This window comes from Manacus candei, unplaced genomic scaffold, assembly GCF_025592945.1.
Source record: "Manacus candei isolate 608988 ecotype Guabito, Panama unplaced genomic scaffold, ASM2559294v1 h1tg000022l, whole genome shotgun sequence".
Lineage (NCBI taxonomy): Eukaryota > Metazoa > Chordata > Aves > Passeriformes > Pipridae > Manacus > Manacus candei.
The window spans coordinates 6,325,671-6,344,263 of NW_026138070.1; the positions used below are offsets into that span (position 1 = coordinate 6,325,671).

At 48.8% G+C, this 18,593-nt stretch overlaps 1 protein-coding gene across 1 annotated transcript in view; it reads right to left on the reverse strand.

The window, feature by feature from the left end:
- Window positions 1-4,236: 4,236 nt before the first annotated feature.
- CCDC30 (coiled-coil domain containing 30) overlaps window positions 4,237-18,593 on the reverse strand; it is a 41,376-nt gene continuing 27,019 nt past the window's right edge. Inside the window, exons 12-25 of the mRNA XM_051786124.1 lie at window positions 18,012-18,146; window positions 16,870-17,018; window positions 15,196-15,436; window positions 13,732-13,905; window positions 12,961-13,170; window positions 12,248-12,405; window positions 10,743-10,890; window positions 9,615-9,736; window positions 8,460-8,601; window positions 7,505-7,641; window positions 6,098-6,194; window positions 5,307-5,374; window positions 4,867-5,104; window positions 4,237-4,816 (exon numbers count right to left, since the gene is read on the reverse strand). Of these exons, the coding sequence (XP_051642084.1) occupies window positions 4,891-5,104; window positions 5,307-5,374; window positions 6,098-6,194; window positions 7,505-7,641; window positions 8,460-8,601; window positions 9,615-9,736; window positions 10,743-10,890; window positions 12,248-12,405; window positions 12,961-13,170; window positions 13,732-13,905; window positions 15,196-15,436; window positions 16,870-17,018; window positions 18,012-18,146 (1,995 nt within the window). The 3' untranslated portion in view covers window positions 4,237-4,816; window positions 4,867-4,890. The remainder of the gene's footprint in view (window positions 4,817-4,866; window positions 5,105-5,306; window positions 5,375-6,097; window positions 6,195-7,504; window positions 7,642-8,459; window positions 8,602-9,614; window positions 9,737-10,742; window positions 10,891-12,247; window positions 12,406-12,960; window positions 13,171-13,731; window positions 13,906-15,195; window positions 15,437-16,869; window positions 17,019-18,011; window positions 18,147-18,593) is intronic.

An 18,593-nucleotide genomic window follows, 5' to 3' on the forward strand; every position in this document is an offset into this window, starting at 1 on the left:
GCCCTCCAGCTCCCACCACGCCTTCCCCTCCCTTTGCCAAGGGTGTAGCTGTTGGCACAGCTCACCCACACCCTCCTCACATCTCCCTCAATACCTGTCCTGAACTTTTACCCTCAAGTGGCCTGACATCATCAGTTAAATTCTCTTTCTGGTACAAACCCTCTGTTTGACAACACACATTAGTGTGTCAGAGTCACTCAAATACAGGCAGAAGGTGCTGAAATGGAGGAAACCATTTTCTGGTCTGTACTTGATCTGGAAAAACAAAAGGCATCTGGTTTCAGTCCCTTGAAATCACCAGGAGCTTTGTCACAGAAAACCAGATCCTCCAACAGAGGCAGGATCAAGCCCCTGCATAGATGCCAACAGTAAAAGACTCCTTCAGTTACCAAACCCAGGCAGGTTTTCTAATTCCTAAATTGCATCTCAAACCAATAGTACTTTAAAGAGATCACAGACTCAGTGGATAAATCACATCAGGACAAAGCCACAAAGAGAGAACAAGTTACCCCATGTGAGAATGTGGCAATTGGGGATTTTGTTTTCTCCTTCATGTAGGAGTTTGTTTTCGAGAAACTGGAAGCTGTAAACAACTGACAGTCAGCAAACGCTGAGACAAACTTGAAAAAGAGGAAGCAGTTGCTACATGTGGGAAAATTCCATAGGCCAGGTTACATCACTTGTGAAAGTCCAGGGGTTTGAGTTAAAATGTCACTTCAGTCCTTCTTGCTCAGCCCAGTCTGCAAGGAATTAAGGCAACAACACAGTGCTATGGAGTTAATGATGTCTCAGGGTCTCAAATGTCTTTAATGAGGTGGAAGAGATTCCCAAACTGTGAAGGGACACCAGAACATGACACTGGGCAGGAACTCAGTGCTCAGTTTTACAGGGTCAAAGCATTAACCTGAAGTCTGCAGCAAAACATTCCAGATGAGAGGAGCTTGGACACCTCTGTGAGCCACATCTGTCCACACCCAGCTACTGCCCAAGGAGTACACTGTCATTTGAGCTGGCTCTTGGCATGGATTTTCCCAAATTCATTAAGAAGAAAGTAATAAATCCCCACTAGAGCCATTTTCCACACCAATATACAGTGACTGTTAAAAACCACACATTTCCAGTGGCAGGTTCCTTTTCCCCACACACAGAGTAACCTCCCACAGTTACTCAACACTTTGTAAGAGGCATGAACTCTGCAGCACTGAGCACTTATCCCTGGTAATTGGTGGAGATAATGCTGCTAAGCAGCTGAGCTGGGCCTATTTATAAAAGAGCTACGGCTAAAACAGCAGCTCTGAGCTGGGCAGGTCCAGCCTCGACCTTGGGAGCTCTGCCTGGGAGGCAGGAAGGATGTCCCAGCTCTTCCCTCCACAGACTGAAGGGCCATAAGAAACAGAAGAGTTTTAGGTCCCTTTTGAGCTTGTCCTCCCCAACACCACCAGCAGAACAGTGTAGCTCAGCTCTCTAACCCAGGCTGTGTTCCCTCTCTCCCAGGGAAAATAAAGAGAAATGTTGGCAGCAACTTGAGAAAAATGAGCATAAAAACATTCTGCTTTTTTTTTTTCTAATGAGGCTCTCAGTTCTTGGAAATACAGTTTGACTGGCTTTAGATTAACAAGAAAGATAATTTAACAAAACCACTGTTGTTTGACAACTTGCACAGAAGATGTGCCTGACACAGAGAGGCTCTGTTCAGTCTCCACCTACACCCCAAACCTGCCTTCAGCGGGAGGTGTTTCCACAGAGCAGGAAACAATTAGCTAATTGTCTCTATTAACATCCAGCAGGGCTGAAGAACATAGTTCTTACCTCTCAGCCTCAATTTCAAATAGTCTCTGATGACTCAGAATTCCTGAGGAATCATGAGGAATAAAACTGTGCCACAAAGTTTTAAATTCTGTTGAAAATGGTGGCACGTGAGTGTGACAAACAAGTTATTTCTCAGTGGTCACCCAGTGACACAAAGGCAGAGAAATGTCCCCAGCATTGTGTTCACTGTTCAGGCTGATCACCAACACCTCCAGCCGTTACATAAATGTCATTATCCCGATTTTAGGACTGAACTGGATTAATGGACTTGCACAAGGGTTAATAAATCTGTGTCCCAGCTGAGATAAGCAATGGGGAATGTTGCCCTGTAGCCCCACACAAGCCAAGAGCCCTTCTCCCCAGCCAAGCAAGCCTGCAACCTTTGGCTCTTGGGTGGATTTTGTGGGCCAGCCTGGGTACTCCATGGCAGCAAGAGCTTTCTGTCCTGGCCCCTTTGCTCTGGGAGGAATCTTCAAACGTACGTCAGTTGGGCAGAGACACTTGCAGCTGGAGCTGTATAAAGCCAAAACGCCTTCTCCCCAGCCAAGCAAGCCTCCAACCTTTGATTCTTGGGTGGATTTTGTGGGCCAGCCTTGGTAGTCCATGGCAGCAAGAGCTTTCTGTCCTGGCCCCTTTGCTCTGGGGGGAATCTTCAAACGTACGCCATTTGGGCAGTGGGACTGGCAGCTGGAGCTGTATAAATATAATTTTAATGGTCTTCATTAATTTTTAATTGTTTTAATTAACCATAACCAATGTATACCAGTTATGAATAGTTGGTTATTCTTAAATTAGTCTGGCACATTAGATTAAATTTCTCTTTAGCAAAGTTTTCATGAGCTACTTTTGCTGGAAGAGTTTGGGAAAATTACTGCAACTTAAGTTTTGATAACCTAACTTTGCTCATGTGCTTCAATGAACAAAGCCAGGGAGAGAAAGATGGATTGTTGAAATTGGAAATCTGGGATGCAGAACTTCTGGACCACGAGGACACTTTGGAGAAATAAGAAGATAAAGAAGAGACTAGGAAAGTCTCAGTATTCGTGAGGGAAAGTCCCCACCAGAGGAAAAAGGTCCTAAAAAGACTTAAAAAATATGGACTAATTAACAAAAACAGCAAGAAATCAATAACCAATAGGGGATAATTATTATAATTAATGAAAGTACTTATAATTGTTATAATTAATATATAATAATTAATTATAATTATTATAATTAATTAAATAGAATTAGGTAATTTAGAACCAAGGAACATGAATTTCTTTGTTTTCTAACAATGTATAAACAGGTGAACAAGTTTTGCATCAGGGTCAGTGGATTTTGTCAGTCACCCAGACACCTCCTAGCCAAAATTGAATTGATTCCTGACTCACTGACACTACAAAGACAAAGTCAGAGGGTTTTATTTATTTATTGTGATGATTTTGGAGGATTTGGCAGTAGGGGGAGAATCTCCTCTGTGTCTTTGTGCTGTGCCCTTGCAATAAAGTTTTCTTACAAGAGCAAAAATAGTGTTTTTTTTTTTAAACTACTGCAAAAAATGACAGCAGAGCCCAGGCTGGGGGGAATGTTGATCTAGGATGTTGGGAAGGCTCCACAGGGATCAGGACAGGCTGGAGCAACGTGCCAAGGCCAATTCCTCACTCTGAGGAGCTGCCACTTTGGCTGGAGCAGGAATGTCTGGGGTGGCAGTTGCTCTGGGGTTTATCAGCTCCACGTTCCCAAGCCTGTGGTGATTCCAGCAGAGCCATTCCACACCATTCCAAGCTCTTCTGTTTCCCTTGGAACAAGCCCATCAAGCTCCCAGTGTGATGGACATCCCAGGTTCCAGGCTTTGTCTGGGGAACTGTTGTGGGAGAGATCCCTTACATGCCAACAGCATTCCAGCCTGGAAGCTTCCTTAGGATTACAACCCCTCATGGGGGGCACATGGAACTTCAGTCTCAGTCATTTTCCCCCAGTAATTCTTCCACACACTCGTGGAAAAGGACCTGGGGTCGCTGGTTGGCAACAGCTGAGCAGAGAATCATGGATTCATGGAATGCTTTGGGTTGGAAGGGACATTAAGGTTCAGTTTGTTCCACCCACGGCAGGGACACCTTTGCTATCCCAGGTTGCTCCAACCTGGCCTTGGACACTCCCAGGGATGGGGCAGCCACAGTTTCTCTGGGAATTCCATCCCAGCCCCTCCCCATCCTCACAGGGAGGAATTTTTCCCAATATCCCACCTAACCAAGGACCTTCTGTAGAAACCAGAAGATAGGGAAAAGAATTAACAAAGAATTCAGTCCACGTGCTGGAAAGCCCCTTCTAGGAAAAAAAGATACTAAAAATGTGGATTTAATTAACACAGAAATTGAGAAATCAATAACCAATAGAAGTGAAATACTGGCTAATGAAAGAGAATGATGTAATTAAGAACCAATGAACATTAATTTCTTTTCTTTATAAAATTTATAGATTTGGCCTGGACAAGGAATTAAGGTTGAGGGAAGACACACTTCACCCCACCCCTCTTCCATGTTTATGAGTTTATCTACACATTCCAACCTCCAGTGTCTCTGGGATGACACAAACACATTTACAGGGGGTACGTGGAAAAAAAAACAACACTGGATTAACTCAGCTGGAAAATATCCCAGAAATCCCTAGGTCAGTCCATTTGGCAATTCTTCTCTTTGCAGTCTCTGTCATCCCACAGCACCAGGAGCCCCAGTCCTGCATCCAGGTGACTCTGCACAACATTCCCAGGAGCCCCAGGGTGACTCTGCACAGAATTCCCAGCTCAGGAGCCCCAGTCCTGCATCCAGGTGACACTGCACAGAATTCCCAGCTCAGGAGCCCCAGTCCTGCATCCAGGTGACTCTGCACAGAATTCCCAGCTCAGGAGTCCCAATCCTGCATCCAGGTGACACTGCACAGAATTCCCAGCTCAGGAGTCCCAGTCCTGCATCCAGGTGACTCTGCACAGACATTCCCAGCTCAGGAGCCCCAGTCCTGCATCCAGGTGACTCTGCACAGACATTCCCAGCTCAGGAGCCCCAGTCCTGCATCCAGATGACTCTGCACAGAATTCCCAGCTCAGAAGGTCTCTGAGCCGACGCTCCTGCTCTCCTCCTGCAGCGGGGAGGCCGTGGTGTCCCCCGGGGAGGCCACGTTCAGGTAGCCCAGCTCTGAGGGCTGGGAGGGGGACAGGCCCAGGGAGGAGTCCTGGCTTTCGGCCTCTCCCTCAGGCTTCATGTCCTGAGGGGTCTTCATGGCACCAAAGGGGTCTGGGAGATCCCGGGGTGGGAAGCTAGAAAGGAATTCCCACTGTTAAGTCATCCTTCACACACCTCAAAGTCTTCTCCAAGGATCTCACATTCGTCACCCACCCCACAACCTTCTTCAGAGGATCTCACACCCCTCGCCCACCCCCAGAGCCTCCTCCAAGGACCTCATATTCCCTCATCCACCCCACAACCTCCTCCTGGCTCCTCCTGCCCCCCCCAAGGTACCTGGCACGGGGAGGTGGCACCACCTTGCTCTGGAGTTGGCGTTCGGAGACGTGAAGGGTCTTCGAGTCCTGGAAGAAGGAAGAGAGACTTTGAAAGGAGGAGGTGCAGGTCAGATCCTGAATTCCAACATATCCCGGTTTTCCAAGCCCTCCCCAGCTCCACTGAGAGTTCTCCCCATCAGCTCCAGACCCACAGAGGTGCCAGTCAGGGATTTCACCTTTGGGTCTGAACTTAAACCAAAAAAAAAACCCCAAACCAAACCCCACCCAGCCCAGGGGAGCCCCAAACAGCCCTTTCCCCCTCATTTCCACCCCAACTGGGTTCCCTCCACATTAGAACATCCCAACAAACCTCCAAATCCACCTGGCTGGTTTGAAAGGTCCTTAATTTCTCCCTTTTTTCCCCCTTTCTCCCCCCAAAGCTCTTCCTCCAGCTCAGCCGAGTTGGGATCATCGCTCAGCTCGGCCTGAGGGTTTTGGGTGACAGAAGGAACATCCCCAACCCCTCTCCTCAGGGTTGATCCTCCTAATTTTGGAGCCAACTCTACAACTGAGGTCTTTGAACAGCTCCAGAGGTGCCAAGTGAGATTCCTGTCCCCTGGAAAGGGGTCCCGGGGCGCAGCCCCTCAGGGACGAGGGGAGCAGGGAGCGCCTGGAACCTTCAGCTCCCCCCAAAGTCGGTGCAACCTCTCCCACGTCTGGGGCCCTTTCCATCCCATCCTGCTGGATCCAGCTCTCCCCCAGCCCCTCAGGGCTCAGCCCCTGCTGACCCCAGCCCCTGGGGGGTCTCACCTCCGGGGTGGGAGCAGGGCTGCTCCTGGGAACGCGCTGGGAGGGAGGCGCGTGGCCAGGGAGCTGCAGCCTGTTCTCCTCCTCCAGGAGCTTCCCTCTGGGGGTGGAAACAGGCACAAGTTATTTTCCTTCTGGCCACACTCTGTTTTCAAAGGGGAATTTCTCTTTTCGAACTCCAGACCCTCCTCCACAGTCTCCGGCTAAAGGTTGAGGATTTTGATGGGAAAATGGGCTAATTACAGCCCTAATTACAGCTGATATGGCTTTAATAAGAAATTATTAAATAACATTATTTTATTATTATTTTATTGATGTGTTATTATTCAAAATAATTTATTTATATATTTATAATAATATCTTATTAAGTAATATTTTATTTAATTAAATATTACTGTTAAATAAATTATAAATTATTAAATCTATTATTATTAAATAAATAATTATTAAATATTTATAATAATTTATTGTTAAATAATAAGTTATTCATGTGTTTATTTATAAAAACATATTATTATATAATAAAATATCGTTAGTGTTATTATTTAAAATAATTTATATATTCCTAATAATATATTATTAAATAATATTTTATTCAATTGAATATTATTATTAAATAAATTATAATACAAATTATCAAATAAATTATTATTGAATAAATTATTATTAAATATTTATAATAATTTATTGTTAAATAATAAGTTATTTATGTATTTCTTTATAAAAACATATTATTACATAATAAAATATTGTTAGTGTTATTATTTAAAATAATTTATTTATATATTTCTAATAATATATTATTAAATAATATTTTATTTCATTAAATATTATTATTAAATAAATTATAAAATAAATTATTAACTTTATTATTAAATAAATAATTATTAAATATTTTTAATAACTTATTGTTAAATAATAAGTTATTCATGTATTTCTTCATAAAAACATATTATTATATAATAAAATATCGTTAGTGTTATTATTTAAAATAATTTATTTATATATTTGTAATAATATATTATCAAATAATATTTTGTTTAATTAATATTATTAAATAAATTATAATATAAATTATTAAATATATTATTATTAAATAAATAATTATTAAATATTTATAATAATTTATTGATAAATGATAACTTATTTATATATTTATTTATAGAAACATATTATTATATAATAAAATATTATATAAAAATAAAACTATAATAAAGGCTAAAATTTAACAAAATTTAATTTAATAAAATGCAACAAAATTAAAGGAAAAAGGTTAATAGCAAATTTAATAGCCACGGCACTAAGGGCTGGGGCACAATCCAGTTCCTCTGGAATTCTTAGGATAAACAGGCCCAAAAGCAGGGCAGAGGGAGGCTCCCAGAGGGGGGATGGCCATCAGGAGGGTCCTACCTGCTGGCCAAGGGGGCAATCCCAGAGCGGAGGCTCCAAAGGGGCTCCTCCTGCTCCGAAATCTTCTGGAGGAGCCGCCGCCTCTCCTGGAGCAGCTTCTCGTTCTCAGCAGTGATCTGGGAGATCAGCACCTTCCCCTGAGGGGTGGGAACAAGGACAGAACAACCAGCACTTACACCTGGGGCTCCTCTGCAAACCTCAGAGCCCTCCCAAAGGGGTCACCAGCAACTCTTGGAACCTTGGAGTCCCCACTCCTGGAAGAGTTCAGGGATCCTGGGGATGTGGCACTTGGGGACATGGGTTAGGAGTGAACACCTGGTGGAGGGTTGATGGCTGCACTTGATGAACATCATTATCTTAAAGGTCTTCTCCAACCACAAGGACTCTGGAATTCCATTCCCTGTCTAATGTAAAATACCCCAAAAAAAGGCTTTGGGGTCCCTTCCCAGCAGAGGCAAAGGAAAATGGAACTCAGGCAGTGTCTGGGGGGGATTGGAGGATTTCGCTTCCCCTGAGGGCAAACCTGAGCCAGGAATTTCCTGTGGGCTTTTTGTTCCTGCATCTTGGGGATGGTGCTCCTGGACTCTTCCAGAAGGAGCTGGTCCCTTCCTGCAAGGAGGGACTTTGGTCTGGAGTGACAGGACACAGGGAATGGCTTCCCAGTGCCAGAGGGCAGGGTTAGGTGGGATACCAGGAAGGAATTCTTCCCTGGGAGGGTGGGGAGGCCCTGGCACAGGTTGTCCAGAGAAGCTGTGGCTGCCCCATCCCTGGAAGTGTCCAAGGCCAGGTGGGACAGGGCTTGGAGCAACCTGGGCCGGTGGAAGGTGTCCCTGCCTGTGGGACTGGATGGTCTTTAATGTCTCTTCCAACCCAAGCCATTCCATGATTACTTTGGAAGGAGGGGATGCTCCTGCAGCCTGCCCTTACTGGAGAAGCCCTCGGTGTCTCCTCTCACCTTCTCCACTTGGAGCTTGGACTCGCTGAGCTCGTTTTCCAGCTGTTTGATCCTGCTGTCCCTCTGCTTCACCTCGTGGATGAACGTCTCCTTGGCCCTGCGGATCTTGGCCTTGTGCCGGAGCTGCAGCTCATTGTACTTCCTGAGGAAGCAGGGACAACCCTCAGGCTGGGCAATGCTCCATGGCAGGAGATGGCCTGAGTTCCTTCAGGCTCCTCGAAGCCTGAACTGGGACGGTCAGCCCTCCCCCAGCTCCTCCTGCCTGCATAGAATGGACTTTCTGGACTCTTTCACTGATCAGTTTGGGGGTTTTTTCTGTTGGAAATGTTACATTTTTAATTGTCAATCAAATGGAAATTGATTAAGGGGAAAGGAGCCAAAGCATTTCCAAAATAATGTCAAAAAACAAAAGAATTTTCTACCATGTAAGGGATAATTGGCCATGTTGGCTCAAAATTCATGCTCAAAAAGCTACTGGGCTTTAACATCAGAACAGAATGGGTGTGGGGAGAAAGGAGCAGCTCCAAGGAGGGTCTCTGCTGATACCAGACCCTGACCAGCAGCACCTACAGCCCTCCCAGGGCCCCCTCTGCTGCCTTCAGCTGCCAAGGAAAGGCTGGGAGAGCTGGGGTCTTAACCCAGAGAAGAGAAGGCTCCAGGGAGACCTGAGAGCCTCTTCCAGGGCCTAAAGGGGCTCCAGGAGAGCTGGAGAGAGACTTGGGACAAGGGATGGAGGGACAGGACACACTGTCAGAGGGCAGGGATAGATGGGATATTGGAAGGAATTCTTGGCTGTGAGGGTGGGGATGCCCTGGCACAGGTTGCCCAGAGAAGCTGTGGCTGCCCCTGGATCCCTGGAAGTGTCCAAGGCCAGGTTGGGCAGGGCTTGGAGCAACCTGGGCTAGTGGAAGGTGTCCCTGCCCATGGCAGGGGGTGGGATGAGATGATCTTTAAGGTCTGTTCCCACCCAAACCCACACGGAATTCCACGACATCCGACACGTGGTGTGGGACATCACAGCACACTGGGGGGATGGATTCAGGGGGATCTCCCGGTGCCAAATCCCTGAACAGAAGACAGGAAAGGCCACACAACAGCCAAATCCACTGCCAGGCACAGGAAGAGCAATTCCTGGGGAGGATTTTGTGCCATCACCTCACATAGAGATCCTTCTGGTTCAGGAGCCGAACACCCTCCTCATACAGGGCCTTGTTCTCCTCCTTCAGCAGGGACAGCTGCTCCGAGAGCTTCTGGTTCTCCTTCTGGCACTGCAGGTGCTGCAAAACAGCTCTGCTTTATTGTGTGTGGCTGCAGGAGCCCCTCTGCTGCCTTCCCCTCTGCAGCCTGGGCTGAAAAGCTTCTCTCTCCTCAATCCCAGTGGTTCCCATTACAGATAATATCCATCCATCCATCCATCCATCCATCCATCCATCCATCCATCCATCCATCCATCCCCTCTCACATCCATTTATCCATCCAACCATCCATCCACCCACCCATCCACCCATCCATCCATCCCTCCCTCCATCCATCCACCCATCCATGCACCCATCCATCCATCTATGCACCCATCCATCCACCTATCCATCCATCCATTCTGCCCTCCAGGCCTCCTCCCCCTAATGAGGGGCCCTGGGAATTTCAGAGCAGAGGGAGGCAATGAATCCTCCCAGACAATGGACTCTGCCCAAATTTCCCTGAAAAAACTCCACTCTCTGCAAGAAAAAGGGAAGGAAGAAACCATAAAGTCTTCCTGTGCCCTCAGAGCTTCATCCCAGGAAACCTACATGAGATGAAATCATGGAATGTCCTGAGCTGGAAGGGACCCCCAGGGATCATCCAGTCCAGATTCTGGACAACTCCAACAATCCCCCCCTGTCCCTCAGAGCACTGTCCAAACCCTCCTGGAGCTCTGGCAGCCTTGGTGCTGTGCCCACTGCCCTGGGGAGCCTGGGCAGTGCCAACCACCCTCTGGGGGAAGGACCTTGTCCTGAGATCCAGCCTGACCCTGCCCTGACACAGCTCCAGCCATTCCCCGGGTCCTGTCCCTGCTCACCAGAGCAGAGATCAGAGCTGCCCCTTGTGAGGAACCTGAACACAAAAGGAGCTGAAGCCCCTCCATCAGTCCCAGCTCCATGTGCTTACTGAACCTTTTCCTGTTAAATCAGTGGGATCTGCAAGGGCTCAGCCCCTGTTCCAGCAGCTCCCAGGTGTACATTTACCCCCTGGAATGTTCCTGTTACCCCCGGGATGACAAGGAACACCCCCCCCACAGCCCCTCACCTCTCCAGGGTCGAGCTTCCTCTCATCCTCCAGGGCATGCAGAGTCTTGGCCTGGAGCTCCACGTGCATCTTGGCCAGCGACGCCTCCGTCTCCCGGGAATGCCGGAGCTGCTGCCTCAGCTCCTCCACCTGCTGCTCCAGGAGCTTCCTGGGAACATGGGAGTGTGACAGTGAGACCCTGAGGTGGAGGTGTCACCACCATGTGCCCCCAAGGCTGGGTGTCCCCTAAAAACCTCCCCCTGCCCTGGGTCACGGGGAGGGAGAGAGGAATCAGTACAGGGGGAGAAAGGGATCAGCACGTCCTGGTGTCCCCACCAAAATCCCACTGAAATAGTTAATGGCTCACACATTGTAAGGTCACCAAAGGACTTCTGCAAACTGAAGAGAAGCAGCTGCTCACCCAGCAAAGCCCACCCCTCCCTGAATATCCTACTGGGGAAGGACCTTCAGAGCAGTTAAGGGGGTGCCAATGTCCAGCTATCCCAGGTGCAGATGCATACCTGGAGCTACAAACTGGATTTGGGAAGAGGCTAAGAAGAGGCAAATCCTGCAAGGTGGGATAATAATCATTCTTATCACGCCAATGTCCTCCCTCACATGAGTACTCTGCTGTGAAAACCCCTCTGGGGAGCATCAAAAATTTGTGACGTGTCCACTGACGTGATCCATGGTAAAACTGCCCAGGATCCATGGGAAAACTCCCCAGGATCCATGGGAAAACTCCCCAGGATCTATGGTAAAACTCCCCATGACCCATGGTAAAACTGCCCATGATCCATGGGAAAACTCCCCAGGATCCATGGGAAAACTCCCTGAGGAAGTACAAGGCGTTCCCACCTGAGCTGGAAGAGTATAATTACTCATGAAATCTTTGACTTTTGGGGGGGCTTCCCAACCAACAGACCAACAGACATGGAAGCTGCAACTCCCAAGTTTCATCTCTGGATCCAGCAGGCAGTGACTATAAACAGCTTTCTACCTTTATCCTTTCTTTCTCTTCCTTGCCTTATGCATTTCCTTAAGTGTTATTTTTATGCTTTAAGGTTGCTATAGATGCTTTAATACTGCTGTATTACTATAGAAAATAACAGCAATACACCTGTTTACCTTTGAAACAAAATAAACCCTACATATATATTTTATATTTAAAAACACTGATTATTCAGCGTCCTTTCGCTCTAATCCACCCCAAGGGATTTATTAACCAGAATCTGGGTTGATCTCCCCTTCTGGGTTGTGATGCCATGTCCCAATGACATGAAAAAGAGTGGATAATGCACTGGGATCATCAGGGGGGCTGTTGGTATCCCTGCACTGGCAGGAGAGGCCAAGGGCCTTCCGAGGCAGCTGAAGTCTCCAACAATTTTTTAAATCTCCAAGAGGGAATCCCTGGAGCTCTGCCAGGGATGTGGCAGATCCAAAGGGGAGGTCAAGCCAGTGGTTTGGGATTCCCTCATCCCCCCAGGAGCTGCAGCTCCCATGGACTGGCAGGACAGCTCAGGTACCTCTTCAGCTGCCCCTCGTGGAGCTCCCGCTGCACTCGAGCTTCGTTCTCCCGGGCCTCCTTCAGCTCCTCCTCCAGCAGCTTCTTGTCAGAAACACGGGCCTCTGCCAGCAGGAGCTGGTGATGGGAATCCTTCAGCTTCTGCTGGAGCTTGGAAATCTTGGAGGAAAACGGACATGGACTAAATTTCTGAATGATTAAACCAGTGTCTGCACCAGGTCGCTTGGATCCCTCCATGTCTGGGACTTGGGAATGGAAGCTTTCCTTGTTTTGAGTCAAAGTCCATGGAAAGCAAAACTTCTGGAATGGCCAAGGAGATTTTGGATCTTGGATCAGAGGGTGTGTCATGAATTGGCAACAATTCTTTTGGGATCCAATTTGATCCTGTAAACTTCAAAACTGACTCCAGAGATTCCTGCAGGAGCACAGCAGAATCAGTGCCATGGGAAACACAAGGGTTTGGAAATTTCCAGCCAGCAAACAGCAGGAAATCTGCTTGGCAAGAACAGGATTGAGGCTCCCTGTGCCTGCCAGTCCCAGTCCCAGCATTTCACAGATACTGAGCCATCACACTCACCTTCTGTTCCCTTCTCACTAACAACCAACTTTCTTTCTACAATATTTATCTGAGTGATCCCAAAATGGACTTTGGGGAACCAATTCCTGAGCTGCTCCTGCCAAACACACCCCTCCTGTTCCCCAGCTCACATTCACCTTTTTCTGGGCTTCTCCTGCCCTGGATTTTTCCTGGGCCAGCCTGTCCCTCAGGCTGCTGTGGAGCTTGTCAGCCTGGGAGCACTTGGAGAGCTTCTGCTCCAGCTCCCTGACCTTCTGCTGGCTCCTCTCCCACTGTGCTGACAGGGATGAGCAGGTTTCTGTGGAGTCTGAGAGTTTGGCCCGGGCCTGTTTCAGCTCAGCTTTGACCTGAGTTTGCAAAGAAGAAATGGAGTTTGTACTTCAGCAAAGATCAGCTGGAATGGCTTGGGTAGGAAAGGGGACTGGGAGCAAAAGAGGGATCAGGGAGGAAGTGCAGCAGGTTTTATTTGGAGGCAGGGAATTTTCTCATGGAATTCCAGAGGGGTTTCGGTTGGAAGGGACCTTAAAGCTCAACCTCATTCCATGGGCAGGGACACCTTCCACTAGCCCAGGTTACTCCAAGCCCCATCTAGCCTGGCCTTGGACACTCCCAGGGATGGGGCAGCCACAGCTTCTCTGGGCAACCTGTGCCAGGGCCTCACCACCCTCCCAGCCAAGAATTCCTTCCCAATATCCCATCTAACCCTGCCCTCTGGCAGTGGGAAGCCATTCCCCTTGTCCTCCACCCCTTGACCCCAGTCCCTCTCCAGCTCTCCTGGAGCCCCTTTAGGCCCTGGAAGGGGCTCTCAGCTCTCCCTGGAGCCTTCTCTGGGTTAACCCCTCAGCTCTCCCAGCCTGTTTCCACAGCAGAGGGGCCGTAATTCCCACGGAGCTGAGAGCTGTTCCCACCTTGGTGCACTCCTGCTGGAGCAGCAGGTTCTGTTTCTGGAGCTCTGCGTTCTTCTCCCTCTCGTACCTCAGCTCCCTCTCGGCGGAGCTGCACAAGTTCTGCACCCGCCGCAGGTCCTGGCGCAGCTGCTGCAGCTTCTCCTCCTGCTGCTGGAACCTCTCCTCAGACAGACCCTGAGGGAACAGCACAGCACCACGGGTCACAGGGACACCAGCTCCAGGGAAGGATAAAGGCTGTTAGCAAGGAAGGCATTTAAGCAGGAAGATGGGCAAAGCCTGGCATTGCTCTGCCCCCACACAGTGGCCTTGGAAAGGTTTAGAAGCCATGGGGATGTGGCACTTGGGGATGTGGTTTGTGGTGAACATGGCAGTGCTGGGTTATGATCTCAGTGATTCCACAGTTCTGTCCCTCCCCTCAGAGAAGCCAACATGACTCCTGAGGTCGAGGGAGAACATGTGAAAACCCGGATGAGGGAACAAACACCTGATAAAATGACCCTTTCCGACCAAAGAAAGCCACCAGGTTACTCTGAACTCTTGTGTCAGAATCCAGTTGAGGCAACCAAGTAGGAGCAGCACATCCAGCCCAGCTCCAAGAGGGAACAGGAACACGGGGACTCCTGGCAGTGGTGCAGGAACACACTGTGACAGCCCTGACACCCTGAGGTGTCACCGACGGTCTGGGGTGGCTTTTGGAGCTCCTTGGACCACCCACCTTCCTGCAAGGGCCTGGCACACAGACCAAAAGCTCTGCTTGGGTTGTACCCAGCATCACTTCCAGCCACATCTGGATCTGAATTCCCGCTGTGCATCCTCTCCCTCTGTTCTTGGCACTAGAGGGAATCCACTGAAGGCCAAGCTTCCCTTCTTAAATACATCCCCAGACAACTCCCCAAGCTGGGAAAGGTCTTGATCCAGCACTGTGGGGTCTGGCAGTGGCAGTTGTCCTCGAGAACCACGAAGTTTTGTGGTTTTTTTCCCCCTCATCTACTTCTATCAGGATCCTTTCCAGCATTCCCTTGTGTCCTGCTCTGCTCCACCTGTAGGGATTTGCTGCTTCTTGGATCTGGCACAACTCCAGTCCTCTCCTTTCCACTCCCACTCCTGCCCACAGGTCACCCAGTCCTCTCTTCCCATCCAAACCCTCGCACAGAATCCTTTTCCTCCTCAGCCTCCCCACCCTGGGTTCCCCCACCATTCCCACCCCTCCTGGCAGGGATTCCTGCCCCTGCCCTTCTCTTCCAGCTCACAAGGTAAGAAAGGGGAACAAATACCATTTAAATCCCTTATTTCTGCCATGGGCACTGACTTTATCCAAGTTCCCACCACATGCAAAGCACCACACAAGGAAACGAAGCCATCCCCAATTTCCAAGGGTTGGACTGTCTTCCAGCCCACTTTAATTAGGTTTTCCCACCCAATTAGTGACCAAAATCAGGGTGCAGATGGCAAAGCTGCCCATACCTGTTTAAGGCTGCCATCTAAACTGTCTGCTGAGCTCTGCCATGGCAGGAACCTGCTCTCCCTTTGCTCCAAGCCTGGGCTCATCCTCCAGGTCTCTCCGGCGTCTCCCTGTTCCCGGGCGCTCCGGATGTTGTGCTTGAGCTGGGAAATCTCTTCCAGCAACATCCTCTTCTCTTCATTGCTCTCTTTGAGCTGCTTTTCCAGCTCTTCCTTCTTCTTGTTGCTCTCTAGTAATTCAGAGCTTGAAGGGGAAATAGTAAAGGAGAGAGATGACTACACACATCCCAGGGAAAACACCCATAAAAGGGAAAAACTTGGGATGTGAGAGTCCAGCGAAGGCTCAAGTACCTCGGGAGGCTCCAAAGGGGATTTACTCCTGTGTGCAGCAGTTCTGGGCAAAGGTCAGTCTCCTTGGGACACTGTCCCACAAAACCACGTGTGTCCAGAGGCTCAGCCCTCCCTGGGAGGAGGTCACAGACTGGCCAAGGGAACCCTGCATGGGGTGGGAGCTGCTCCGTGCTCCAAAGACACAGGGAAGCACCGAAAGGAGGGGCTCAGGTCTGCCAGTCCCTGTCTGACTCACCTTCATCCAAACTGTCTCCACTATCTCCATCCAAACTCAAAGTGGGGGCTGCCCCATCCCTGGAAGTGTCCAAGGCCAAGTTGGACAGGTCTTGGAGCAGCCTGGGATAATGGATAGCAGCCTGCCCAAGGTCTGGGTGATCTTAAAGGTCCCTTCCATCCCAAACCATTCCAGGATTCCCTGTGCCGGTTTAGATGGGATATTATGGATAGATTCTTCCCTGTGAGGGTAGTGTGAGACTGAAGTGGGTTTCCCAGAGAATTTATGGATTTCCCATCCCTGGAAGTGTCCAAGGTCAGGTTGGATGGGGCTTGGAGCAACCTGGGATAATGGAAGGTGTCCCTGTTCATGGATGGGGGTGGAATGAGATGAGCTTTAATGTCCCTTCCAACCCAAACCATTCCATGATTCCATGGCCTGTTCAGGCACTGGCACAGGCTGGAATCAGTGCTGGAATCACCATCCCTGGGAGTGTTCAGTGACTGTGTGGATGTGGCCCTTGGGGACCTGGGCTAGTGGTGGCCCTGGCAGAGTGCTGGGGGAATGGTTGGACTCGCTGATCTCACTGACTGTAATCACCCTGGATCTAATCCAAGCTTTTCCTTACTACTGAAAAAGGGGAGTCAGATCAACACCTGGTGACACCTACTCTCCAAGGACACCTGAATTCCAGGGACTCCCAAAATCCACAGCAGCATGAGGACCACCACTGCTGGCAGCCATTGGCCCTGAGGAGCCCAAACCCATGATTGGAGCTTTTTTGGGACCCCCTTCGTCCAAATATTTGGACTAAGTCCAAGTATTTGGACCCTCTTACTCCAAACACCACCCAACTCCAAGGGATAAATCCTCTTCCCTAAGGACAGCTCTCATTTAGTCTGCTCAGAACCTGTAACAGCTGCAGAAGAAAGGTTTGCTCCTGGCTGCTCCTCATGTCATTGAGGGAGTTCCCCAAAATCAGACACTGATCCCATAAGGACACCAAGCTGCTGGGCCTGTTCTCTCCAGGACAGGGAGTCAGAAAAGACTCAGAAATTTTAAGTCAGCAAAGACAAGGAGCAGAAAATACCACAGGCCTTGGGAAGGTTTACCAGAGCAGCTCTTGTTCCTCCCTCAGGCTTTTGATCTGTTCTTCCAAAAACACAACTTTAGCCATCTGTTCCTCATAGGTCTTTGCATCTCCATCTTCCTGTGTCTGCTCCTCTCTGTGACTCTGTTCATCTTGTAGGATTTCAGAGGCCTGTAAGGTCAGAAAACACCAGGACTTGGATTTCCTTTGCTCTGATGGAAATCTTTTGAGCCAGTGCAAGGCAATCTGGGGGCTCCAGCAAGACACAGCTTGTGATTCTGTGGTTAAATTATCCCAGTTCTTGGAGTCCTTCCTCCTGCAGGGGCAGTAGCTGTGTGTGAACCACCACCAAGTCATGGTTCTTTATCTGATTTCATCCCACTGTGGCCCATCTGCAGCTCCCAAGGTTTTACAGCATGTGCCAAATCTCTTGACAAAACCAGCAGCTCTTGGGAAAGGTGTGGATTCAGCTGGATCCCAGAGAGATCCCCTGTCCAGACTACCCAAAATCCTCTCCAGGGGTGGCTGCTCTCCACCCCCAACGTCACCCCACGCTGAAACACCAGACAAAACTGCCCCCAAACCTGAGACTGGAAGAGAAGACAACAAGAAAATAGAAGGGGCAGGAAAGCAGGAATGTGTCAGGATACAGGAATTCCCAGGCTGGATCAGAACCTGAACCTGCCTGGACTAACATCTCCAGTGGTGAACCCGAATCCTTCCCACACAATCACTGTTTTCCCCACTAAACACCAGCAATAACATTGATTCCTAAACATTTTTAACCAATAGCTCTTCCTGAGCACTGGAAGTTCAATTCTAGGTGGTCTTATCTTCACCAGGATTAATAAAAAGAAAACAAAAGGGGCAAAAGAGCAGGAATGTGTCAGGATACAGGAATTACCAGGCTGGATCAGAACCTGAACCTGCCTGGACTAATATCTCCAGTGGTGAACCCAAACCCTTCAGACACTGTTCTCCCCACTAAACACCAGCAAAAACATTGATTCCTACAGGTTTTTCACCAGTAGCTCTTCCTGAGCACTGGAAGTTTGATTTCAGGTGGTCTTATCTCCACCAGGATGAGTCCACTCAGATCTGAGCCCCAGCAGCTCCTGTCTGCTCCAGGCCCTGGGGCAACCAGGATTTCCTTCCATGCCTCACCTCTGGGTCTAACAAAGCACTGTCCTTGTGCTTCTCATGGGACACATCCACGAGATCCCTGCTGGCTGATGCTCTCTGGAGACCAGGGGAGGTGTTACTGTGGCCTGGAAGCTCCAACTGGGAGTCAGGAAACCCCTGGAGAGGAAACAGCAGGAGTCAGTGGATGAAACACCCCCCGAAGGACAAGCTCAGGAAAAGTTTCCTCCTCTCAAATGTCCAAAAACCTCGTGAAAACAAGACAATTCCAGCTGAGAGAACCCAGTGATTTCATGCCAAGCTCATTTCCAGCACTGTTGGGAAACAATTCATCCCAATCCAGCTGCTCCATCCAAAGGGAAGCCAGAAATGCCACCCAAAAGGGGCTCTGTGCTAAAGGCTGTTCCAGTCTAACATAGGGGATCATGGGATCATCTCACCCCATGATCCCTTGGGTGGAAAAACAGTAAAAACAGTCCCTCCTTTGGCAAAGCCACCAGCAGCTGGTGGTTGAATTCCAGTCAGATTTCCAGGGATGGATGATTTTGATCCAATGGTCCATGAGTAGGTTGAACTATTGGGATGCAAGGGTTTAAAAAGGACTCT